The 26,068-nt window shown below is 37.1% G+C and overlaps 1 protein-coding gene and 3 non-coding genes across 5 annotated transcripts; all 4 read left to right on the top strand.

Moving 5' to 3' along the window:
- Positions 1 to 117: 117 nt before the first annotated feature.
- On the top strand, positions 118 to 25,203 carry ncapd2 (non-SMC condensin I complex, subunit D2). Of its 2 annotated transcripts, none has more exons than XM_032558261.1 (32): positions 118 to 264; positions 638 to 757; positions 1,278 to 1,353; positions 1,432 to 1,490; positions 1,577 to 1,752; positions 2,241 to 2,383; positions 2,806 to 2,933; positions 3,043 to 3,166; positions 3,253 to 3,400; positions 4,976 to 5,173; positions 5,436 to 5,570; positions 5,656 to 5,743; positions 6,602 to 6,800; positions 6,912 to 7,030; positions 9,601 to 9,801; positions 9,922 to 10,096; positions 10,545 to 10,629; positions 10,791 to 10,927; positions 12,021 to 12,153; positions 12,614 to 12,689; positions 12,783 to 12,998; positions 13,110 to 13,270; positions 15,520 to 15,631; positions 15,720 to 15,843; positions 19,403 to 19,558; positions 21,353 to 21,530; positions 21,622 to 21,716; positions 22,678 to 22,758; positions 23,342 to 23,525; positions 23,615 to 23,777; positions 23,873 to 23,989; positions 24,937 to 25,203. In XM_032558261.1, exons 2-32 carry the CDS (start codon positions 640 to 642, stop codon positions 25,017 to 25,019), a joined length of 4,188 nt encoding a protein of 1,395 aa, XP_032414152.1. In that variant the 5' UTR covers positions 118 to 264; positions 638 to 639; the 3' UTR covers positions 25,020 to 25,203. The 2 variants fall into 2 exon arrangements, with proteins under 2 accessions (XP_032414152.1, XP_032414151.1); XM_032558260.1 differs by having other exon boundaries at positions 15,517 to 15,631.
- Positions 1,821 to 2,139, top strand: LOC116717965 (small nucleolar RNA U85). The gene has a single exon (XR_004338854.1). It is a non-coding gene; the product is annotated as a small nucleolar RNA U85 (small nucleolar RNA).
- LOC116717970 (small nucleolar RNA U85) lies at positions 4,580 to 4,884 on the top strand. The gene has a single exon (XR_004338859.1). It is a non-coding gene; the product is annotated as a small nucleolar RNA U85 (small nucleolar RNA).
- On the top strand, positions 5,830 to 6,123 carry LOC116717966 (small nucleolar RNA U85). The gene has a single exon (XR_004338855.1). It is a non-coding gene; the product is annotated as a small nucleolar RNA U85 (small nucleolar RNA).
- Positions 25,204 to 26,068: the final 865 nt, after the last annotated feature.

Here is a 26,068-nt window from a genome sequence, read left to right as displayed (position 1 = left end):
CGTGGTCTTGTCTTCTTTTTTTCGCTGAACTGGTAGCTTCCACTGTGATGTACTGTGCGTAGTTGACCACCAGGTGGTGGTATTGGGTCAGAATTTAAAACTAGGTCTGACGCGATATGCGTCATCGTTTTGTTGATTTGGCGCGCGGTGGCATCAAATTTGAAAAACTCCAGACGGAAACCGTTTACGGACGGTGGGAAGGGAGGCAGCAGGCAATTTTCCCTACGAGATTTTAAGTACCAAAACGTGCTGCCACGGAAAGAGGTAACGTTGTGTTTTTACCTTTGTTAAAGTTGTAAACATGGTCATTCTGACACAATGTCCGCCTAAAACTTATGTAAAGACTAGTGAGTCTTAGGCTAACGATTATGCTAATATCGTGTTAGCTTCAGTAACATTAGCGGCTTGAACCACTCATAACAACTTAGTTTTTTCTCAACTTACAAGACTACTTTTAACTTTGGTATTTTTTTCTACTTTATGTACCCAAATGCATTTAGTATTTAAAGTTAGTACTAGCTATACCAGTGCTAACAATGAGCTAAATACATCTGGATGTGACCGTAACGTTAGCGCTTATTTGTGTCTCTGAGTTGGTCAAAGTTTTGATTAATTTTGAGTTGTCTTTGTTACGCAGAGATGTCGTGGGACTTTTTTGTGCCAGTGTGTGTGGGAGACCTGGTTAAAACGGGAGGTATTAATCAATACGTAGTTCAAGATGTGATTCCGGCAAAACAACTGCCATCCCATCTCAATAGTAAGTATTTTTCATTAGATGTGATCTTATGTCTATGTACGTATGATTGAAATTCGATGTACTCTAGCATTATGGTGATCGCAGTGAACGGATCGTTTTTGTTTTAACCGCTTAGTTCTGTTTCTTCCATTTATTGCTCTTTAGGCAAATGGATAACCTGTGTTAATTTAAAGGAAAAGTGGAAAAAACAGAACTACATTGTGTGTTATTGTTATTCCTGTTTCACTGACAAAATATTTGGAAATAAACTTGTTTAAAGATTTGTCACTTGTGATCTATTTCCCCAAGTTTTTGTACTCTCTAACCAAATGTTATTGGTGTATTTTGTGCATTTAATATCTTTTACACAAAACTTAAGATATGTTTTACCTCAGCTTATAACGTGAAATTCCTAACAGTATTTTTGTGTTCTCCACTCCTTTCTGCTCATGTTTTGAGGTTTTTGCATTCATTTTTGACACCAGGAGTAGAAGTATTGTAAATATAAAGGTGTAAATAAATGTTTACTTGTTTGCATCAGAATTCAAGATGGGACTACGAAGCCAAGGCCCTTCATGTATACTGGAACACTTTGACACAGGTTACAGTGTTCTGCAGTAAGTACTTACCATGTAATTCTTGTAAATATTACCATCAATAATAATAGTACAAAGCTATTGTCTTTTAATTTTTAGGCATTTTAATTCTTTGGAGCTTGGGGTAAAAGAGGATACCTTGGAATTACTTGTTAAAGGTTAGTCTCTTGTATGTGTATAAATATTTTTTTAAATGGACATCCTTTTAGCCTTTTGCTTCATTAACTGGTTTCTTTTTTTTCAGTGGTCAGTGATCTGGCTGTTTCTCTGCCAACGGCTCTCACCTCCACCACCTTCTCAACTGCAGAGCGCAAAGAAAAACTAAATGCTGTTAAAATGAGTGTCTTCTTGCTATGCAAACTCACGGAGAGCCTCGAAAGTGTCTCCTACAGACAAAGTATCATCACAGCACCTGGAAAGGTAAAGTTGTTAGTGGCTAAATGGTATAGTCAGTGACTTTTGTTTTTGAGTATTCTTCATGTGACCATATCCAGTGATGAGACCTTGGCATTATTTATGATCTGATTACACTTAGAAACTGTGGTTCTTAGTCAGCTGTTTGGTGAGTAGTCTTGGTAGTGTGATTGAGTTTTATTACACTGCTGTAAGGGCTCACCTACAGTCAAACGTCCATCTTCTATAATTTATGCCCATGATGAGAAATTTCGTGGGATATGTAGAAGATGTCAAACATTGTGTAACTTCTTGTTTGTCTGTGTGTGAATGTTTATGTATCAGCTGACAAAAGGCTGTAGTCTATGGCAGGTTTGACAGATATGAACAGTCATCTTTGGTAATCTGAGGATATTGTTTTTGTCATTTGAATTTTTTTCATTTTATCTCCCATTTGGAACCGTTAGAGTCCAATACATTTAGAGTTGAAAGACCTTGCTTTCTTTGTGTAACAGGGTAGTAAAAAAGGTAAAGGCGGTGAAGGACTGCTGCAGTGGGATTCTGAGAGAGAGCGGGTTCTGCATGTTCTTGTCCAGCTCCTTCAACTGGACATCCGTTCTCTCTGGAGCCTCTCCCTGGTGGAAGAGGAGTTCATCAGGTACTTCAATGTCAATTTAGCTCTGAGCCAGGCTCAGATTTTAATTTACTTACATAACATGCTTGCTTGTAACCATTTATTTATGTATAATTTCATTGTAAATGTAGTTTTTAGGAAGATCTCAGAACTATGTGAAATTGCTTGTTTCCTCTGTGATCAGTTCATAAACAAATTTTTCTTGGGAGCCATTTGTCTTGTGTTTTAGTCGGCATTTCAGCCCTAACATCTTCTTAATTTTAGGCTGATATAACAATAAATGGTGGTTCATTAGCAGGTCCATGCAGAACTTTGACATGCTAAGGATATAGTGGGAGCATTTGAATCAGTTCGTATAGCATCTAAAAACTGGCAGGACACTAACCCTTGAGTAACTCATGGCTTTAGATGAACAAAATTAAAACATCACCTTGAATTCTTCACAGCTGTGTGACTTGTTGCTGCTACAAGTTATTGGAGAATCCAACCATCAGCCATGTCAAGAACAAACCAACAAGAGATTGTATAATTCACCTTCTCGGCATACTGATCACCAAATACAACCACCTTTTAGGTTCGTTTCCCAGCTGCCTTGGATTTTGTGAATGTAGTTCATACAACATGGCAATCTTTGCTGTTTAAAATTTGTTCTATTTTAAATGTTGCTATCTGAATTCTTTCAGGTGCCAGTGTAAAGGTCATCCAGATGCTGCAACACTTTGAGCAGTTGTCCTCAGTATTTGCACAAGCTGTGTCTGTGTGGAGCACAGAGTATGGAGTCAGGGCAATTATTGGAGAAGTGATAAGGTCAGTACATTTTTCCTTTACTGATGCTTTTAAACTTCAGTTTTATTTGAGATCTGCTATTGAAACTCTTATTTTTTTTCCTTCAGGGAAATTGGTCAGAAGTCAAGTGAAGAGCTTGCCAGAGAAGGTTCTGGTGTCAAAGCTTTTGCGTCTTTTCTGTCAGAACTCGGTGGCCTGGTACCAGAATTAATGATCCCCAACATTAGTGTCCTCATCACTCACCTGGAAGGAGAGGTTTGTGTTCTTTAAAATGCATTTTTTGACATCTTTATGAGACTTTTGTAATTTGATAATCTTGTGTAAAAACAAAATGTCGTTACAATATTCACATCATCAAAGTTTTCCCCAGAAAACTTGCTAAGCCTGGTGGCTGGGCGCTAGGGCAGTTATTCACCCAGCAGCCCGTCGTGTTTTTGAGTTAAAAAATATTTAAAATTGACAGGAAATTTTAAAATGTCTTGATAATTATGTGTGATTGGAAGATTAATACCTGAACCCAACTGTAAAATCTTAGAAAATGCAAACACTTTAAAAAGACTTAAATAGATAAACAATGCTTAGCTTGGTGGGGGCTCAAGTAAAGCCTGGTGGCCCGCCAGGCTTATAATACACTGGGGGAAACTGCATCATGATGAAAAACAATATTTATGATTTAATTTCTTGTCTTTAAAACCAAACTTCAACAATTATTCCCAGCTCTGCTAAAGTAACATAACCCTTGACTCATATTTATATTATCAAATGTATTAATTTTATTGATACAAATATTTAAGTAAAATGTCACATTTCGGACTTTAACGTGCTGTTTATTATTTAGTCAGGTTATATTCTGTAATTGAGACTGTAGTGACCTTCATGCTTACTCTTGCTAACTGTAGCTTTAACAGATTTAAGATGGTGGGAGGCACTTCTTTATTTTCTACATCACCAATACCTGAGACAAGAAATATTTCCAAGCCTAATTTTTCTCTTTTGTGGGCACCAGATAAGTGTTGTTGCCTTCTTTCAGGCTGCCGACCGGCAGTGTGTAGCAGCAGGCAGCTGAGGGTATTGTTATTGCTTCTTGCTCCATACAGCTGGAGAAAACTATGGTCACTAAGGAACTTTCTCCTGGCATCTCATTAAAACGACTTCAAATTATGTTGAAAATGTTTGAAGCCGTGACTTTAAAAATCATGGTGTACTTACATAACCAGCCCATCCCTGTTTCTTAATGACAAATTATACGGATAAAAACTGCAATATTACTCAGACGGAGCCTCATTTGCACCCACGTTTTCACCCAAGAACTTGTTTTCATTATGCTCCGAGTACAAATGTGGGACAATCTCTAACACCTTCTGTTTCAGTAGCTTCTGCCTCCCTTGCACAGCTTGGCAGAGTTTTTGTTTGTTTTCGTTTCATTCATGTTCTGCCCAGTGATGAGACCAAGGCGAATATGAGCTCATTGAGTGAGAGTTGGGTTCTTGTTGCCTTGAATGGCAGGTAATCTTGGCAGTGCAGAGGAGGATTTCTGCTCTGCTGTAAGGGCCTGCCGACAGAGACTTAGCTCAGCCAGAATTATTCCTCTACAGTTACTGCGGAGTAATTGCTTTGGCTGATGCTGACAGTTTGTTTGTGTGTGTGTGTGTGTGTGTGTGTGCAGAAGGCAAAAAGTTCACCCAGCTCTCTTTGCTGTTCGTTGAGCTGTGACTGTCGTCTTTGGTAATCTGAGGGCAGACTCATCTTGTATCTTTACTTTTTCCACTTTGCAGAGGGGGAAAAAAGAACTTCATATGTTAAACTGTTTGATTTGCATTTGTTTTCTAGAGCCACACAATGCGTGTTGCTGTTTGTGAGGTGCTTGGAGAAATTCTTGTACGAGTCCTATGTGGCGATGGGCTGGATGAGTCTGGCAGAGCCGACCGGGACCGCTTCTTTGACATATTGCAGGAACATCTCCATGACACACACTCCCATGTCAGAGCACGTGTGCTCCAAGTTTACACACGAATTGTCAACAGCAAGGTACATTGCTTTTATGAAATACTTTGACAGTGAATGCTGTGATTGAACTAATGGTGTTCCACAAGACTCAATTTTTGGTCTCCTTGCTTTTCCCAGCTATTCTGACAATGTGTTGTCATGTTTTGGTTATCCAAAACAGACTGAGTTTTAAATTGTATTTTAAATATGAAATGTTTGACATTTTTCTAAAGGACAACACTGAAACTTTAGGACAAAATAATAAAAGCTGATGGTAAACATTTTTGTGTGTGTGTGTGTTCAGGCGCTGCCCCTGTGTAGGTACAGTGAGGTGATGGGGCTCGCCGTTGGGCGCCTGATGGACAAATCGATAAATGCAGTGAAGAGTGCCATCCAGCTGTTGGCAGCTTTCATTGCGCACAATCCCTATAGCTGCAAGGTAATTCAAACTGGTGTGATTTTAAACTGTGAATAGAGGTAATATTTCAAGTTTCACAACACAAAGCTTTGTTCTTGTCTTTCAGCTGAGCAGTGCAGATCTGAAGAAACCCTTGGAAACAGAAACAGCAAAACTCAGAGAAATGAAAGAGAAGCTAGAGGGAAAAGCACCTGGTAATCACAGCTTCTGTGATAGTCCTTCAGATTTCTCTGCTTCTGTTAGACTTCTTTAATCATACATGTATTTATATTTTTTTTTTGCCCAGTGATGAAACCAAGGCGAATGTGAGCTCACTGAATGAGTGTTGGCTTCTTGTTGCATTTGAATGGCAGGTAATCTTGGTAGTGCAGAGGAGGATTTCTGCTCTGCTGTAAGGGCCTGCCGACAGAGACTTGGCTCAATCCAAATTATTCCTTTAGAGTCACAGTGGAGTAATCTCTGGAATAGAGCTTACATTGTGTGTGTGGGTGTGAGTGTCTGATGCAAGAAGCCCACTTTGGTCTTGGTGCCGTTCAGTGATCCATGAGCTGTTACTTTTAACAATCTGAGGGCTGATTCAAATTTCCATAAACCCACCACATGAATATGTACTGATTAAAAGAAATCCCAAAGGTCTAACTTTAAATCTTCTCATAAGTTTTTTTTTCCCACACTTATTTATGTCTGGCATTTTTAATAGTTTGAAATGTAATTAGTAAAAATACTCATGCAAATGAGCTAAGACAGTAATAGTTTTTAGCTGGAATTATGACACATCAGCGGTTCTAATTGCCTTTTCCTCCAAATTAAATTTAAAGATAAAATCATAAATTAATTGTCACTCAGTGCTGCTGTCTGAACAGAAATGTTTTAATTTTTCTCAACTTCAGAAATAGGTTCACATAATTAATTTCAGAAAATACAGTTATCTGTTCTGTTGCTATTTTAATCTTTCAATACATTGGTTTCAAATGTTTCTTTGGCACTTTTACACGACCATCTGCCAGTGAAATATAATAAATGTATGTATATATTCCTTTTCCTCGCTGTAGTTGCAGTGATCAAGGCGTCTGAGCTGTGGGCTGCCATGGAGCCTGAGCTCCTTGTTACTGTCAGGACAACCCTGGAGCCCACAAGTGAAGCAGAGGAAGAGAACAACGAAGGTGTGGAGGTGGAGGACGAAAAACCAGAAGATGACGACAGAGCAACTGCAGTGAAGATAGCGCAGTACCTCCGTGTCAACAAATACAGGTGATGCTAATAACCAGTTGACGTTGATGGGTAGTGACGCTGCTCATGGATCAGGTCTGTCACACAGCCTAGAATTAGTCAGGTAAAATGTCTGTGCTCCTCTCTCTGCAGGAATGCTGTGAAGCTTTGCGTAAAAGCTCACAGTTGGTTCCCAGAATCAGAGATGTTTGCCTCTCTGACCACAGTCACCGCTGAGAGTTTAATGGACACACTGGGCTTGATTTTCAAAGGTAAAAGCTCTTTTTATTTTAATAAAAATAGGAAAATGGTTTACAAAATGCACAAGAGAACAAATATTAGATATATACTTCTAAGAGATTGAGTTGCTAATGAAAAGTTGATTCACCCACATGGTTGTAAATGTAAAACTGATTCAAAGTCATTTGAATTTGATCTTGGTTATCAAACATTGTAGGCAAGTTCAGTATATATAGAATGTATAAAGTGTCCATCTGCTCAGTTTGCCAGAGAGCCAAGTAGCCTTCTGGAACCAGGAGCACCTTCTGTTTTTTAACAGAAATTGGTGGCATGAATTTGAGTTGTAAACTTTTTGTTATCCACATGGTCAAAAAACATAAAAGCTCAAATATATGCATACACCAGTCAATGTTTTTGGTTAAATGTCTTGCTCAATGTTGGCCTTCAGTATCTATTCCTTACCCTGTTTTGTGTGTTTGGGTCAACCTTGTTACTTCCATGTGTTGAATTTCTGTTCTGATCAGACTTGTTGATTTTTGGGGTTCAAATGAAAAATCTGGAGATGATTTTAATTCATTTTTTATTAATAATTATTTTGTGCACTGCATCAAAACCACGGGTACAGCCCCTCAACATGACTTAGCCATCAAACATGTTTGACCTTTAGTGTAATGTTCTTCTGTTTGAAAGCCTCGCCTTAACTCAATTTGTAATACAAGTATTTAATCTCTATAATGACTTAAGAGCATACATATTGGCCCAAACATTAAGCGTTCTCTCAAATTCCAGATGAACATTTTGCTGCACTTTCACATTTCTCTGGCTAGTTTTTTTTTTTCTATATATATATATCTTTTTAGCCTACATGACAGTGTAATTTGTCGCAAGCCTTTGTCTAAGCTATACTTCACTTCACGCTTCCTGCACCACCAGTTAATGTCATCTCAGATGATAAACAAGTAATTTAATTAAACAGTTAAACATTTTTCATGTTGACTCAAATGCAACGTCAGAGATGTGTGTTGATGGTCTGACAGCTCAATTACAAAGACATTTATTTTCCACTTGTGCACCTATTTGCCATAAGAATAAGAACTTTGACTAGAAAAGTCAGTTTCTCTGCTAATTTTATTACATTGATATGTTACAATAGAGAAAGCATTATGGTATTGACATGGCTGCATCTAATGTTACAAAAAACAACACAACTAAGACTCAAAAGTGTTCACTCTGCTCTCAAACCTCCCCTCATTCAAATCTGAATGTATCTGCACATAAACAAAACCTCAACCCACCAAACCATTTACTAGTTGACTTGGGTTGTAATTTTCTAAAGTTTTATAATGGCAGCTCTGAAATTGTCCTGCAAGTTTCTACCTTCATGTATTCTCGCTTTTGTTTTCTTTTGTTCTAAATGTAGTGTGTATAACTGCTTTTCACACATTATGAAAAGGTAAAAGGTTACTTAATTATTAGGCTGAAGCTTTAGAAAATGCTCAGTTCAAGCAGCAGATTATAAATTGAGAGCAATGAGTGCCTTGGTGGCTCGAGGGTAGCGGTGGAGGATGCAATAACTCCCCCTGAGTCAGACATGGCACCCCCAAGAAAATAAAAGTTCAAAAAATGTTTTTTTTTTTTTTATATATATACATGTGGTGAAATATTTTATAAAAAAAAATTGATTGTAATTAAATGTAATCTAAATGCCAAAAAAGTACCCTAAAAGAAGTCTATTGTGAATATGGCTATGAATCAATAACAAAGGAAATACTATGGGTAAAAGCGATGAACCTTTGACATCATTACACATCCTGTAAACCAGTGGGAGGCAGAGCTTGTACTGCTTGGTGATTATACAGGCACAAAAACAATTCTGCAAAAATATCCATCATGTTTGAGGCTCAACAGAGAAGTTTCAGAAAAAATCATCAAATCCATTCTGTTCATGTTTCACTGTAGTCAGCAAGAAGAACTAGAGTCACACCAGGTTAGCAATATGCTGCAAAGCAAATAAGGGCACAAATGTATCATGTACAGCACTCAGGAGTTCTTAAATATGCAGTATCATAAAGTCCTATTTTTAGACCTCAATAAGTAGTGTTTGATATAAGTAATCAGTGAACTATAAACAGTTTTCTTTGTCTTCTTGTGGGGAGGGGAACTACCTGTACAGCAGCAATGACTGTTAAACCACTGACCTGACTGATAATTTCCAAGACCCTAGATGAAAACAGATTTTTCTTTAAAAAAAAAAAACTTCCCCTTCTACCACAAAAACAACCACCTTTTCCTGTTGTGAAGAAATCTGACTCCTAGGTGTAAAAATGCATCTTCTGTCTGCCTCTTCTGTTACCACCATGCCAAGTGTGGGTGTTTAAGACCAAGTTTTTTTTTTTAAATGTTTGTAATGAATGGTATCACCATAAAGCCACATACTGTATTTATTAGACGCATTGTTGGTGACTGTAGGTTCAATGTGTTAGAGACCTATAATGAGTTCACAGCACCCTTTAGAAATCGGCAAGCTCCCCCATTGCACCTGCAGGAAAAAAAACTTGGAGCCCTCACTGACTGGGTGATTTACCTCTCTTGTTTGCCCCAGGCTCTGATGAAGATGCTTCAGATGTCGGTCAGAATTTGCCACCAACCCCACAAAGAGAGAGAGATAAAGAGGGAGATGAAGGGGACCTGAAGAAGCAGGAGATGTTGGTGCAGTACCTGAGAAACATGGAAACATTTTCCTTACAAGTGGAACAAGCAATATCTGTCATCAACAACATGCTGTATTTGAAAACAACTTCAGGTAGATGTCCACTTTCACTGTGGGATCTGTCATTTTACTTTCCCAAATTTTTGAGTAGATTCTGTTTACATGAAGTTCATAATTCCATGTTTATTTGTTGTTTTCTTATTCTGCTTAAAGTTGTCCAAGAAGCAGTGCAGTTTTGTGTGACGGTGCACGAATTCAGTGTTGCTAACTCTGTCAGTGGAGTGAGGAAGATGTTGCCTCTGGTGTGGTCAACGGATGCTGCCATTAAAGATGCTGTCGTTCAAGCCTACAGACGCTTGTACCTGAACCCGCAAGGAGACACAGTCAGGTCTGTGCTTAACCACTTTAAATATAGTCATGTGCCGAGGTTTATAATATATTTACATGGCAGACTATAATTTTTTAAATTTAATCCAGGATGGAAGTAACTACGAAAGCAAGTTCAAAGAAAACCTAAAACAGGCGTTAGGCTACCTATGGAAATGTTCATCAAGATCTCTTTTAAAGATTAGAAATGATTCAACACTTAAACTTTACTATATTGCCAGCTGTTTTTGTGGATATTATAAACCCCTGTTAGAACACACATTCTTGGTGGTTTGCTATACGATTTAGACGTTTTGCATATAATCTTCTAATTGCTTGGAGGATTAGAGCAGAATGAAATTGTTTTGTCTGGCTGCCTGTTGGATATTATTTTGCCTTGCAACAAAAACCTTCAGTGTTTTTTTTTGTTTTTTTAAAATGAAAAACCAGCCGTCTGGTCTTTTTAACAGGATGAAAGCACAGACTCTCGTCGACAGTCTCTCTGAGCTCATGGTGGATGCATCTCTGGGTACTATCCAGTGTCTTGAGGAAATTGTGAGTAATTATTATATGAATCATTGGATTAATTAGCAGTACTGTAGTTCCAAGATCATGAAAAATGTCTAAATGTGACAAAATATTAATTTGGGAGAATTTGCAGAAATACTTTTGGTTCCTAAACATACAGAGAGTTGTAACTGTAAATGTCTCTGTAGGTGCAGGAGTTCTTCGGCAGTGGCAGCAATCTCCAATCCACCGTAATCCAGGTTTTGTGGGAGAGATTTGCCGGTAAACGAGAAGCCTCTGTCTTACACAAACGAGCTGCAGTGTTACTGCTGGGCATGGCAGCACGGTAAATTACTCAACATTTTATTGTCTTTTAATACAACAAACATTTTGGGTGGAAAAAAGTGCAGTTTTCTTATGGTAGTGCTAAAAATCAGTTAAAATAACAGATTTAATTTAAATAACATCTGTTTAGAGTACCACAAAGTTAGTATGGTAGTTACTCATATACCATGCAGTAAAGGTTGAATATCAACCAAAATGAATATTTAATTTTTTTTATTTGTAACACAAGGTTTCTGCACACTGACTCCTCCTTATTTTATGTTATAAATCTTTACCTAGAATCATATCTGTGCTTTTTAATAGGTATAAAAGCTAAACAGGATTAGTATGTCAGAGGAATAAATTGAGGTTTACATTTCAGCTGCACTTTAACTCAAATGTCAAATGTTTCTTTAGATGACATTTTATCTGTTTCAACACCCAACAATTATTTCACGTGTACTCAGATGTATTGCACTGATGTTTAGCACAGTCGTATTGATGGGGAGAAAATGTAGCCATTATGATTTGAGCAGGTTAGTGGTAAAAATACATTGAAAATTGGTGCTATTCCTGCCTGAATAACAGCTCTTCTCTTTACATTTTAGTCCTGCCTCAGCTACTTGACATTCTGCAAATCCTCATTAGTCAGAATACAAGCCCAGCCTCTGCTCCTCTTCATTGTAATTGAAGTCACGACCATAAAACTTGGCTTCTTGCCAGGGCCTTTTTATCTTATTTTTTATTTATATATACATATATCTTTATATATGTAAAATATGTTCTCCCCGTTCCAGCTACCTCCAAGAATATGGTTGCTTTGGGGAAGAGTGAGAGAGTAAAGAGTATTTGCAGTCCACCCACACTGCCTCTTCTCCTCATCCAGCATCAGCAGCATTTATAACCTATTAAACCTTGTGTGCTTCTCCTAACCCGTCCTCCTACATGTAATATCTGGGCTCAGCTTAGTACTGGGAAAACCAGCAGAGAGTAGAAGAGGTCATGTGGGGCAGTGTTATTACCCGACTTTGCATGAAGACGAGATAATTTGGTATTCTGAAATGTGTACGCTAGTTCTAGTTTTCAACAAGTATCTCTATTTGCAACTACAACAGGGCAGAGAGAGAAGTGGTGCTCAGTAACTTGGACACTCTTTGTTCTGTGGCTCTGGGAGAAAAAGTGACTGAAGACTTTCTTCTTGCAAGAGATACAGTGATCACCATTTGCAGTATCACTGATCATGTCAGGGTAAGTTTGAATATATGAGATTTTGTCAAAGATAAAAAATGTAACACTCAACTGGCCTTTGGTCAAAGCCTTCACAGAACAGTGACTATACTGGGATTAAATTACATATAAGTGGACTCTTTATTCTGTGACTTAGGAATCAAGTTGGAAATGGTTTTATTTTGAATACATACAGGCACACTAAGCAGAGTTTTGTTTGTAAATACATTATTTTAAAAAAGAACGATGTTTTCTTCCACTTCATGGTTATGAACCACTTTGTTTTGGTTGATCACACACAACCCCTAAAAAAAAATCAGTTTGTTGCTTTTCTATGACAATATGTGGAAGTTAGTTGTGTGAATAGTTTTACAAAGCATTGTAAATAAAAAGTAATGGTAAGAATACCTTAAAGCCCAGACTTTGACTAATTACATCTGAAAGTTTAAGTCTGTCCTGTTATGGTTTGTCTACCCAATAGCAATCAAAAGGAGCTCCATTCAGACTCCCCCAGGACCATCAGCTGTTCACCTGCCTTACACAGGCTGTTGCTGATGGTAAACAATGTGCCCTTGAATTTTTTTTCCTATTCTTTCCACCAGATATGGTTTCTTCCTCTAATTTTTCTGTCTCCACTGTTTGTGTCCAAGGTGTGGTGATGGAAGACCCTTACTGGCAGAGCTTTATGGAACAGGCCGTCCGTCTCATCTACTTCCTGGCTGAGTCCCCAGACCAGCTGTGCTCCCGGCTGCTCCAGAGAAGCGCTCGACTCTTACTTGATCAGATTGCTGAAGGCGGTGAAGTCAACAAGGATGTTGGCCAAATCCATGATGCATCTCAAGACTCCAGTGACCAAGAAGAACAAGGTTAGTCGTGTTGTCTACCATGTTGCTGTCTACAAAATGCTACAAGACTTATTCCTGCCGTTTGTCAGCCCACCCTTAATCACACATGGCCACATGTTTTCTCTCCTGCAGTGAACTGTGTGTGTCTGGCCCAGCTGCTGGCTCTCTGCGGATGCGTTGCTTTTTGGCAGGTGTCTCATCTTGAGCGCAGTGTGAGCGCTGAGCTGCGGAGGAGGAGAGGAGAGACAGAAGAGAGGGAGGAGAAGGAGAAAGGCCCAGGCAGTAAAGCTAAGGTAATGAGCGGCTGTACAGGTGTTCCACACAACATAATACAGAGTTCTTGGGAAATGGGTGACACACCCACTAATTATGGTTGTGTTCAAACTACTTTCTGCCATTTTGTAAGGGTTAAAGTATGTCAGTGTTATGTAATATCTAATTAGACCATCAGACAAGTTACACAATTGAAACATTTTTTATTTTTCTACAGTGCAACTTCTTTAAATTAATCTACTAAAAAGAAACTAAAATCCCACAGTTCTTCTAATATTTCCTGCTTTTAATGGTAATTTTATTTTCCCTATTGTGAAATAGATTTGCAGCATGTCCACAGAGTAGAACAACTCTACAAAAGCTCTGAAGTCATGCACTGAAAAACTCCTAAGATGATAAAGCTACATTTAACATTGTTACCGTGTCGAGTAAATTAAATTTTCATTAAAGTTCAGTATTTATCTGGATGAATTATGACAATAGAATTGGCCTAACAGACAATACTTTATGATGTTTGAATCACTTTTTAACTGATTCAGAAGAGATGGAGCCAATAGTGTGAACTTTATTTTCATTATTGTATTAGAATATATTTTCACTCTGAAAAATTTCTCCAAATTGTATTTTTTTAGATCAATATATTATTTGTTTAGAAAGCGTAAAAAAAAAATGTACTTGTTATCCATAATGTTGTATGTCACTTCTGGAAATTTTAGATTTGGTTTATGGCAGTTTAAAAAAAAAAACTTTTAACTTTTGTTTTGGCAAATTGAATCTATATTGTGAGAATAATGCAATTGTTAAATATAAAATATGCATTGAACAATTTCATTTTTCAATTCTACTCAATACTACAGTTGGTAAGTCTATAATCCAGTTCACAAAATTAAAATATCTTAAACTGATTAAATGATTTTTACACTACAAGAGTAATTGTTTACAGCAGAGGAGAAATCAATAAATAAAAGCCAAGCATTGGCTTCAGTACCATCAAGGCAATGATGTGGAAAGCTTAATCAGTCACAACACCTCTATAACACACGTACACCAATTCACAGGATTAATGGCTTTTCATTTGCAACAAAAGTTGCTTTTTGATGTCCTGCTAGAAGTACTCTATTACTGTTAAAGTCCCAACAACATGCCTAAAATGAATGATTACAGGAATGACTGTTGATATTAACTGGGATGTTTTTATATTATCATTATGTGTATTGTTTGTTAAACTGGATTGGTCATAATAAACTAATTGGATTGATAATAATAATTAGATTAAAATCCATATCAGACTCAACATTAATGAACTCCAACCAGGTTTTTATACATAATAATCTGTTTTATTTGGAAAAGATCACTTAAAGTGCTTCTATGGATGATTTAATCCTATTTAAAGTTAAAGCTGAACCTCATCCAACCAGCTGTGAGATGAGACATTTTTCAGTCAGTGGGTCTCTACTGGGTGGCTTGATAATGAAACTCATTTTAGTGACAGACAGATTAGTGACAGTTCTTAATTGTTCAGTCCTTCAGAAGAAAGGAGGATAGATGTTCCCTTAATTAGCGTGGGAGTTTGTTCTGTCATTTCTAAACTCATCTCGGTTACTTCTTTACTGTCTCATAAAAATACAAGACTGAACTTCATAGTGGAAGAGAGACGGTGTTTAATGTTGAATCGTGCATAGTGGGCATGCTTTTTTTTTCAGTTTTTTTGTTTTTGAACAAATGGAGTTGGTATATGCATTTAACCTTTGTGCAAGTCATGAAGAAACTGAACAATGAAAGACATGCTTGAGGTGCTGAGCCCACACCCATAGCAGTGGGAAGACACAAGAAAACATTTAGTAAATTCACCAATGAATGGAGGAGTTTAAGTGTGTTGCATTTCTATGCTCTATACATTTAGAAAAGTTCAATTACAGCCAAACTTTATTAGCACTTAACAGTATGACTTAGAATATTAACAGTTTTGAAATAATAAAATGTTTATCTCTAGGTCTGTTTAGCTATAATTATCTAAAAATGAAAAGACAGACCGAATAAAAGAAGGTGAACTAAAAGCTTTTAGATTCTTGTATTTGAGTCAAATTTAGACTAAATAAGGGGCAAACAACCAGATGAGCTACTTTTTCTTCAGCTAAATATCTGTATGACTCAACTGAAAGTGAATTGAGGTTTCAGCTCATTTAAATCTAAAATAGGATTTAGAGGCATTTTTGAGTTTTTATGGAGCTGATTTAGTGTTGACCTTATTATTTTTTTCTTAAAGCAGCAGCTGGCTAATGAAAGTGCCATGGAAGAGGAGCTCGGGTTGATTGGTGCGTCTGCTGAAGACACTGAAGCAGAGCTCATCAGAAAAATCTGTGAAACAGAATTACTGGCTGGTAAATAAAAACTCTTGCCAGTTTTCTTCCTGCATCATTTCAAGCTGCGTTTAAATCGACTTCATTTATTATCTCTCAATCTGTTTAGAGGACAACCTGCTGAGTGCGTTTCTTCCTCTGCTGGTGAAAGTCTGCAGTTCTCCAGGACGCTATTCCCACCCTCAGCTCACCACTGCTGCCTGTTTGGCACTGTCTCAGTACATGATGATAAGGTATATAACACTGCTGAATAAACAATCACACACCCGCTACACCGTTTTCTTAACCTTGGACAGTAGGGCATCTTTTATTCCATCTGTCTGTTCTAGAAAACTTTGAGTTTAGTTTATCTTTGGCCATTTTGGCTGCCCATCTGTTTAGCTCCGACATCTTGGTGTAAGTCCACAATGCAGGTTGCTAAGCATGCAAAGTATGGAGTTTAATTTTGTTTACCAAGTCTGAATAAATATGGAAAAAATAAAAATGCAGTGTGAAAACCAGTTTCCACACTGTTTTGCTTATTCACTGCAAATATATATTTTTTTATGGAGCTGAACTGTTTGTGTTTTCCATTTTTCTCCATTGCTACGTCTTGCATGCCAGATATGTGTTATTAAAGTTGTCCTACATAGCAGAGTGTGGTTCTTAAAACTTAAGATTTTAAGTTTGCCATCGATTAAAGGGTGTGTTCCAAGAAATACAAATATTTCAAAGAACTAAGGCTTAAAAACCATATTATTATTATTATTTTGCTTTTTTTTTGTTTGTTTTTGGGGGTTTTTACAAAATGAGATGAGTTTTTCTCAATTTTCATAACGGGCAGGATGACAACTCATCACGTTGATGTCCCTCCGTCAATTGTTGCTGTGAACTACGTGTCAGCTGGTAGCAAAAAAAGTTTTCGCTCCTAAAATTAACACAACTTAATCTGTTTTATAATATTTTGTTGATAACACAATGTGTCCTGGTGAGGAAACTGAAGAGCACCACCCATCACTCTTCAGGTAAAATTGTTTTAGGCTACAGTGGGGAAGCTATGAGCAGTATTCATTTTGGCCTGATGAATTAAGTAATTAATATCAGCTAGTTCAGGTCTACATAGTTCACAGATTGGCAAGAAGGTTTTGTGAAATAAACAATTGAGAGCTACTACTAAATTTAGCGAGACTTGTGATAAACAGTTTTTTTTCTGTAGCAGAAGAAATAAATGTCGACTTTCTATTAAATTAATAGATCGTGTTCTTGTTTTCATTAAAATTGTTGCAAAACTGTAGTATTTGCACTCCAAGTTATCATACCAAGTTTGTAGAGATTGTTGCCAGTTAATCTCTCATTAACTTTGTTGTCATTAGTTCTAAAGGCATCACTATATAAGGGGAAAATTGAGCTAGCCACCATTTCTAAGGATTTTTTTTTTCCATCAGTTTGCACCATTTTTCCCAACTTGTGTCGAGTTGTTATTTAATATGTTGGTATTCTTGAGACGAGGCAAACTGAGTCTCGAACCATTTTGCCTAACGTGGAAGTGTTATTTAAAACAATTATGAACATCAGTGGTATAAAACTTGGCACATAAATTTGTAAAACAATGAAAATGGTATAGAATTGTTGCTATGAACAAATTCATTGGTTCTCATCTTTACCTTGACATAAATATTTGCATTGTTTTTAGTAGAAGTAATTTTTTTCTTATTTTTTAAGAATGTCTTATCCCTCTCCAATACACCCAGAATCTCTTCTGTATTACATTATACATCCAAGGAAAAAAAAAGTTTTTCATTTAAAATAAACAATGCACCCAGTGTTTGGATGTTTTTTACAAGCTGAAAGGATAAATTCATTGGCTTTGAATTAAGCTATTTGAAATGTAGAGTAACATTAAGTTTTGCTGTATTAATGCTGTAAGATAGAGGCTTTATCCCTTCTGTTGTTTTGTGTCTGTGGTGCAGAGTGTAATCAGACCCCATGATACAATCCTGATGGTCCAATGAATCTGACAAACTTGTAATAAGTTAAATTGAACCATTCTGAAGACTGGAAATTGGCTGCAAAGTGTTTAATTATCACAGCCATTAGGGAAGTAGCTGGAGGGGAGGATTCCTTGTAATTTCATTCTGAATGTAGTTGAGATAAAACTGACTTTATAGCAGTGAAAGAAAAAGTCTCTAAAGAAAAAGTGCATATATATTTAACACTTTTTGCTGTCTTAGTGTACTTCAACTGCTCTTGCTTACAGTCTGTAGCAATTCAAACTTTGCATTTATTAATGTTACTGTAACTGAACATGGTTCTAGTGATGATATGAACTATTACCAAGGAAACTGTTAAAACCAGAAGGTATTTATTCTGAAACAGAACTGAAATGGCCTTCTAGACATTCCCACAGTCTCTGCTTGAGCAGATTGGATCTTCAACTCGTTCCAATCCTACACACGTTGATATTCCCACCCCTGCATGAAATTATGTCTACTGATTATGTGGACATGCTTGTATTCTCTCTGATTATTGCAGCCTTCTACAGTTTTCTTTTAGCTTAATTACACTAACCTTTTAAATCTCTAATCAAAATTATTGAAGGGCCTTTTTTTTCTCCTGGCACTTTTCCTCAAATGATGGCTGATTATCGTCATTCTGTGTTTTAGGAAAATTGGACAAATCTTAGCCCCAATGAAAGACATTTCTCTAACACCCCTTGTTGCTGTCTAATTTATATAAATAACATGACATTTCTGAAATAAAGAAACATGCTTTCCAAAACCACAGGACTTCTCTTCTGAACTGATTTGTTTAATTAAGCAGAGGCTTCTCTCTCCGGTGTCCTTTTGGCACAAGGTGTCTGACTTTCAGTTTAATGTAAAATACTTCCCTTTTTCCTTTTCTGCAATTTCACCATGAATATCTCATAATTTGGATTTCTTGGTCAGAGTATTAAACTGTGAGAATGCAGCCATTTGTTGCTTATATTATGTTAACAGAGCTTTCCAGAGGGCAGGTAATTTTAAATTCATTATTTTAGTTGGCAGCCACGCGAGAGCCACTAAGAACACTGAAAAATGTAAACATTTAATTCATTACTCTCAAAAAGTTAGTTAGGTCTTCCAGTAATTCAGTTCAAAAAGTCAAAACGTATGTATTTATTTTATATGGTAATGTATATTCCAGCAGTTCTTTCCACTATTTATATCTGACAGCTGAAGAAAAATCAAAAATATATATAAATTTTTTTTATGTTTCTGATGCTTCCGTTTCTGGTTCAGGAATGGCTTAAAATAAAAATGTGATGGTCATTGTCCTATATACACATGTATGAGATCTTCTCCAAACTCTCTACACTCAGCTTTGTTTCACAATCCTCTCAAAGATACAACATTCCCTGTTCTTTATACACACTTTTGTGCTTTTTCCTTTTGCTCAACTTTCCATTGCTGTTTGGATACAGCACTCAGAGCACCCAGCTTCTTTAGCGATGACCTTTTTTAGCTTATCTTTTTTGTGGAAGCTGTAAGTGACTGTGTAATGGATAAGTCAAGTTAGCAGAACACTTTGCATTACTTATTTCAGTTTTTTGTTGGTGCTACCCAATATTAGCATTTTCTGAGAAACAGAATTGTAGGTTTTCATTATGCGAGTCATAATCATTGAAAGTAACAGAAATAAACCTTTCAAATATTACTGAGGCTAATGTCTCTGGATTGGTTTCCATTTTTCAATTGAAAAAGTACTGAAATAATCCACCTTTATGAGGACAATTCAACTCCTTTAATTAATGCATTTATTTTGTCCTCATTTCAGCCCATCAGTGTGTGAAGACAACATCCGCCTCCTCTTCACAGTGCTGGAGCGCTCCACTCTGCCCGTCGTCAGGGCCAATGCCATCATAGCGTTGGGAGACCTCACAGTGCGTTTTCCTAATACTTTGGAGCCCTGGACCCAAAATCTATATGCAAGGTAGGTCCTGTTTAGCCACATCAGTCACTAATAAAAAAGGCAAATGCTTGTTTTCCACCATGCATAAATAATTTAGTTGATCCATACCATCATTATGTTTTAAAAAGTTTCATCAAACATCATAAGAAAAATGCTTACACTCGATGGGTCATGTGAGTGGGTGTTCTGCGAGTGAAGTTTTTTTTTTTTTTTTTTCTCCTTTTCCTTCTTGCAAACACCCACTGACACACATCCTTGTACACTCCTGCCTTCTTCATCCGAATCCCATCACCGCTTTTCAGTGTGACGTCCCTCTCAACCACTGGAGTGTTGCCACTGTCAGAATGCTCCACTGAGCCACATGATGGGAAAAGTTTACTCTTTATTTATTTATTTCATTTTTTCCACAGGTAGTGGGAAATAAACTTTTAGATGATCTATATGCTGTCAAAAACTCCGATAGTGGGCTTTATATTCGGACCCTGCAGGTTGCCATGACAACTGGCTAATATTCCTTCAAAGATTAGGAAGGGGGATCATTACCAAACACGAACCTGGGCGGAGCCTCAGACCACATCAGGAAAGGCCACCATAAGGCAACAAACGGCTTAATCGCCACTCTGACCAGCAGGTTGTAATTACGCAGCGGGGAGACGGCGGTAATATTTGGGCAAAGTCACGCATTCTGCAAAGGTTTGTGCCTTTGCATTTAAAAAGCACTTAAACATTTCAGCCAACTGAGAGGCTGAAGTTGTTCTGTTTGATGAAGTGCCGTTTTAATTATAATAGGAGATAACGTTCACATTCGGGTGTTTTGACATGTAGAACATTTTCTTTTCTAATTCTTCACTGCCCTCAGTGTTTTCTACACGATAAGCATTTCCTAGTTTTCCTAATTGTCTCCCACACACCAACACCTCCACTGTTCTCAAGGCTGCTGCCCTGGCGCCTCCTGATAAGCGCATTAAGAATTAATTACCCTGTTCACTGCTGTTGTAAGCTTCTGCATTGGCATGTGGAAGTAGCATGAACAAGTGTGTGATCCTCTGCCAGGAGTCCTGCTCTTTGGTGCAAATGAGAAATGGGAAATTAGGTGCTTTTGTTCTTTGGTTTTTTGGGAGAGGGTAAAGCTAAATTAGTTTCTGATTGCCCTGCCACAACCTGTCCAGTCCCATTGTAAGCAGCCAGCCAATAAGGTGTCACTTTGTTTAAGTTTTGGATGACTTTTACCTTTTTATTTGAAGAAAAGCTGATGAGAAGTGATTTTCCTTTCGCGTTTACTTATTGTATCTTATCAATAGACCTGGTGGTGTAGTTTTATTTAGCTGAAAATAACTAATCATCTAGTTCCAGGTTTCTCACTGCATTTTTACAAAGATGTTTTTGTGAACTTTTATACACTTGCCCTAAATATTTTTGAAAAAAATAACTTTTTAATAATTTTCCAAAAAAACAACTTGAATTTAAATGTTCAAGAAATATAACAGTTGGAGTGTCAAGTTAAAAATTGGGCAGATACCAGCATTTTAGTTCATGATGATGATCTGAAGCTCTTGCATGAAGAGTTCTTGTTACCAAAAAAGGCCAGCAGCGATGTTATATGGTATGTAAATTGTTTATTACAACATTGTGGTTATGCCAAAACTGGGCTGTTTGTGGGAGCAACTGTGCACGTTGGCTGTTGTTTTGAACATTGATTTTTTAAATTGGCTTCTGTTGCCGATTCCTTTTTTATTATTATTATTAAAAATGTAAAGAACTGACTCTCAGATCGTTAACTTCATTTTTTCCCTCCTCTCTCTTTGGCATGTTTAGGTTGAGTGATGAGGTCCCATCTGTGAGGCAGACTGCTGTGACAGTTCTTACTCAGTTGGTCCTTAAGGATGTGCTAAAGGTCAAAGGCCAAGTTAGCGAGGTCGCTGTGCTGCTAATTGACCCAGAGCCGCACATCACCAGCCTGGCTCTAAACTTCTTCAATGAGCTGGCCACTAAGGTACACACACACACACACACACACACACACAGAAGCTGTAGTGGAAGCTGGCAGCTTTGAAAGATTTTTAACTTTATTTGTCGTCCATCAGGACAACGCCATCTACAACCTGCTGCCAGACATCATCAGTCGCCTTTCGGATCCAGAGAGAGGAATGAGCTCCAAGGACTTCAACACCATCATGAAGTGAGAGGCACAGAAACTCTTTGTTTCTTCATTTCTGTGCCTTGTAAAAGTATTCACACCCCTTGATTCTTGTAGAAATAACCAAGCAAACATTTAGATCTGCATCAAACTGTGGTAAGACTTTATGAAATTACTATGCGGATCTTCTCCATCCAGGCTGAGCTCAAGTTAATTTGCACATCCACATGAAGACATTTTGCCATTCTTTGCAAAGTCTTTGTCCTGGCTATGCTGAATACATATGTTTAACTTTTCCGGTTTTTATTTTTAATTAATTTTAACAAAAGTTTCTCATTTCACTTCAAAATTAAGTGCAACTTTGATCTGTCACAATAAATTCACAAACATACATTGACGTTTCAATAGGTATGAATACTTTTTCACTGTCAGCCCACAGAATGATGTACAGCAATTTAAGGTTTGGACTAATGATGTAAATAACTTATTTTAATAATTGGTTAATCTATAGACTATTCTAATGGTTAATCGGAAGGAAAAAAATGACACATTCTGCAGATTTTTCATTTTACCACTTAAGCCTTTTCCATAGTGCAACAGAAATGCATTAAAGGATACTAATAAAAAATAATTCACTTCCTTTCTTAAATAAGAAAATGAATATTTTATTGCCTTAACTGCATTGTTGTAATAAATCTGAACTGGGTGAAGCTTAAACTGTCACAGGTTTGGCTGAAATTAAATACAAAGGTGCTAAATGTATACATTCTACATTTTATCTCAAGTGCAAAATGTACAGATTTTTCTGTGCAGTTTTGTCTCAATTATTGTTTTTTTTTAAGCAAATTGCCTTTTTTGAGTCTGTATACTCCAGCTAACAATAGATTACTAAATTCGTTGATTTCAGTAATCGATTAGTCACAGTTAATTGTTTCATCCCTAGTTTGGACAGAAGCATTTCAAGCTTTGAACGTGCTAAATGAAGTTTTGGGTGTTTTCACAGACAGCTATTCTCCTACATCACTAAAGAGAGGCAAACTGAATCTTTGGTGGAGAAACTGTGTCAGCGCTTCCGGACTGCAAAGTGAGTACAAATTGCCTTGTTTTCTTGCTGCTGCCTCTTTGCGTGATTTCATTTTTTTTCTTCCGAATAGTTTCACTCCTAATTTCTGAAGCTGTCCTACAGCATTTCATTGTGTGAGATGTGGGGGTGGATGTGTGGATAATTAGTGGCTGTTTTTTTTTTTTTTTTTTTTTTTTTTTACTCTGAGAAAGAGAGTTTAACAATTAAATCAAGTTCACAGTTCGCTTCACCAGTCATGTATGCTGACATCTTCCTATTCAGTGCTTTTGTCATGGAAACAGCCTCATGTGTAGTTTGAGAGTAGATGCAATGACTGGGGTGGCCGGGCTTCAGCCTCTGAGTCATTCTTTATCCATACGCAGAGCTCAAAGGAAGGACATTTTATATTATATAATGGAAAACTGAATTTGGACATAAAAGGTTCCTGGAAATGAGATTAGGTCCAAATGTCAGAGCAATGACATGTTTATCAGAAATGAGGCTTTTTTTTTTGTTCAGAGTCTAGAATTACTGTGCATTATGTTGCTAATCAGGTTTATTTTCTAATCCCTCAACCTCTCATTTCATGCTCTTGTCTCTGCAGAACCGAGCGCCAGTGGTGTGACTTGGCCATGTCCCTGTCCCTGCTCTCCATGTGTGAGCGTGGCTTTAAGAGGTTGCAGGAATGCTGGGAATGCTACAGCGACAAACTAACCGAATCCGGAGTCTACCAGCCTCTGCTCACCATCACAGCCAAACTTCGTCGTGGAGCCAAACCTCAATTTAAGGTGTACGAATCGCTCATTTAAGCTACTCGTGTGCTTTATTTAATAATATTTATTTTTATTCTTGTAGTAATCATAAATATCTCAATCAGACCCAGATAGATGACTTTGAGAAGCGGCTGACAGCGGTTCACACCCGGGGCTTGGAGAATGTAGAAAGTCCTGAGATGGAAGAGAACCAAGGGGAAGAAGGAACTGCAGCGAAGACCAGCAGTCGCACACTGCTACCCACCAGAGGCCGTCAGAAAAGGAGAGGTCTGAATTCACAGCTTTTACTCAGTTTCCTAAACTAATAAAATATATATATAAAAAACTGACTGTGACTAAGGAAATATTTTTCCTCCCTACAGGTCAAACAAAGTCGGTCTCCAGCCACGGCGATGACACTTTTGTAACGCCTCAAAAATCACGCAAGTCTAAGAAACCAGTGATCAGCTTCAGCAGCGACGAAGAGGAGGATGAGGATGGTGAGACTGCCAGGGTTTATTTATTTTAGAATATTTTCAGTTTGAGTAATTAAAAAAAAAATCCATATTAAATTCACAAATTTTTTTCTTTTTTTTTTGTTTCACATGAGTGATTTTTTTCATTTAATGATTTAATATCCTAGTTTTATTGTACTGACCATTAAACATCATAAATGTTAAAGAATATTGTCCAAATTAGATGCAAAAAACATTTTTTTTTGTTTATTGAATAAACTAATTCAATATCGACTTCTTTTGGCACCTCATTAACGAAGCTTTTGTGCTCATTTAATTACCCAACAAAGTTCTTTGTTTACTGTATTTTTATAATTGGTGCTAAGAATAAAATTTGATCAAAAGAAGTTCCTACAGGTCAGAACAACTGAGTTCAGAGTTACTGGACCAAATGCATCAAACACCAGTGTTGAAGGTTTATGAGCGGACAGGATTCTTCTTTTTTTTTATTATTAGCTAAGAAGTAGTCCAAGGTCTACAGGCAGAGCAAACCTTGACGGTAAAATCTGATGTATATAATAAGTAATCCCTGTAAAAATGCTAATAATGATAGCATAAAATCTACTGCAAATTCCCTTAGAACCTTTAATGTGGGCATAAACATTTTCAGAAGCTTGATTTATTCAGTGCTTTTTAATTTGGGAATAATTTCTTGTAAAGTTTTTGATTAGTTTATGGCTTACGTCATTATGTTGAATGATCGTATTTGAATTATTGCTTTGTGACTTTTTCAGATTTTCTTCTGTGGAAGTCTTTTTTTTTACAGCTTGTATTTGAATTTGTCTGCAACCATCTCACTTTATATTTCTACTTATATAATCAACTTGACATGATTTCATAAAACGTCTAAAAAATCAATTAAAAAAAATACATTTCCACCCAAGATTAAATACTCTGCAGAAATGTCTCACTAAGCTTTTATCTTCCTTCAGATGCTGTCATGGCAGAGAGCGAGACCCCCAAAGTGACGACACCCATCTCACGCACGTCACGCCGAACTCGCCTCAGAAACTGATTTCCTTTCTGTTTTGCTGTTTTTACTGCCTTCTTAATATTTTATAATCAAAGTTTTAATTTTAGTTCTTTGTATATTTGTTTTATCCACTTTACTGCCTATCTATCTTTAAGCTTTTGTAGTCTGATGGTGCTTTTAGTGGCAGATTAGAAATCCTTTTTAATAAACCTGGGTCTTGCTTTAATTTCTGTGGTTCCATGTCTCATTCGCACATCTTGTACACAATATAAATAGACTGATTACAAGTGTTAAAGCTGTAGTATTTAACTTTTTTTAATTTTTTTTAAATACATGTCCAGATAGATGGATCGATCAATAATTGGGTTTTACTCAATTATTGGTTTTGTCTGGTCACTGGCTCCACAGGTTCATGAAGTTGGAGTTTTAAAACCACCTCATTTTCCACCAGACCGTTCAGGTGTGGGAGTTTTTGCCAGCTGTACAAATAAAATGCAGCCCCTTTCCTACCTGTTGCTGCACACTGCACATTAGGTGGCTGAAAGAGCACAACTACTATTAGCATTGACACTAATACAGCCAGCTCTTACAGTAGCTTTGCACAAGTGGCAGTTATTATCAGTGGGTTGAATTTTACACTACAATGCTTCTAAATGTTAATTCTAATATGAAATATTTGCAGTAGATGATGGTTTACATTTCTGTGTAAGTATCATGAAACAGTGGTGTTTCTATGCATGTTTAACATTCGGTGAGAATCTAGCAGCCATTATGCTTTCTCTAGACACAAAGTATTGTCTGCTAGGTGAAGGCATCTTAATTTATAGTGCTGTTTGAAGCAGCTGTGAGTGTCTGCTTGTTTTGTGTGTTTGGACAGGCTGTTTCAGGGGTTGTCACAGCTTGTCCAGACAGCACTAGTTGTGCATTTTTATGCCCATTCATTCCTTTTTTTTCCCCCAGTTACATAAAGTTCTGTGAAAAAGAAAAAAAACACCTTTTTCCTCCCCAACCTTATTTAAATGTTTGTATATTTGAGATTTTCAAGGCTGAAAAAAATCCAAGAGAGGATCTAAATTATTATAAAGATTATT

This window comes from Xiphophorus hellerii, chromosome 3 (genome assembly GCF_003331165.1).
Source record: "Xiphophorus hellerii strain 12219 chromosome 3, Xiphophorus_hellerii-4.1, whole genome shotgun sequence".
Lineage (NCBI taxonomy): Eukaryota > Metazoa > Chordata > Actinopteri > Cyprinodontiformes > Poeciliidae > Xiphophorus > Xiphophorus hellerii.
This window is presented reverse-complemented; position numbering and strand designations above follow the sequence as displayed.

What these genes read in the sequence shown, in the direction of transcription:
- ncapd2 (XM_032558260.1), top strand. Translation starts at nt 640, where the DNA reads ATGTCGTGGGACTTTTTTGTGCCAGTGTGTGTGGGAGACCTGGTTAAA. An exon ending in TACACAGGCTGTTGCTGATG is followed by an intron (nt 12,690 to 12,782) that starts GTAAACAATGTG and finishes TTTGTGTCCAAG; the next exon opens with GTGTGGTGATGGAAGACCCT. An exon ending in TCAATGAGCTGGCCACTAAG is followed by an intron (nt 21,531 to 21,621) that starts GTACACACACAC and finishes GTCGTCCATCAG; the next exon opens with GACAACGCCATCTACAACCT.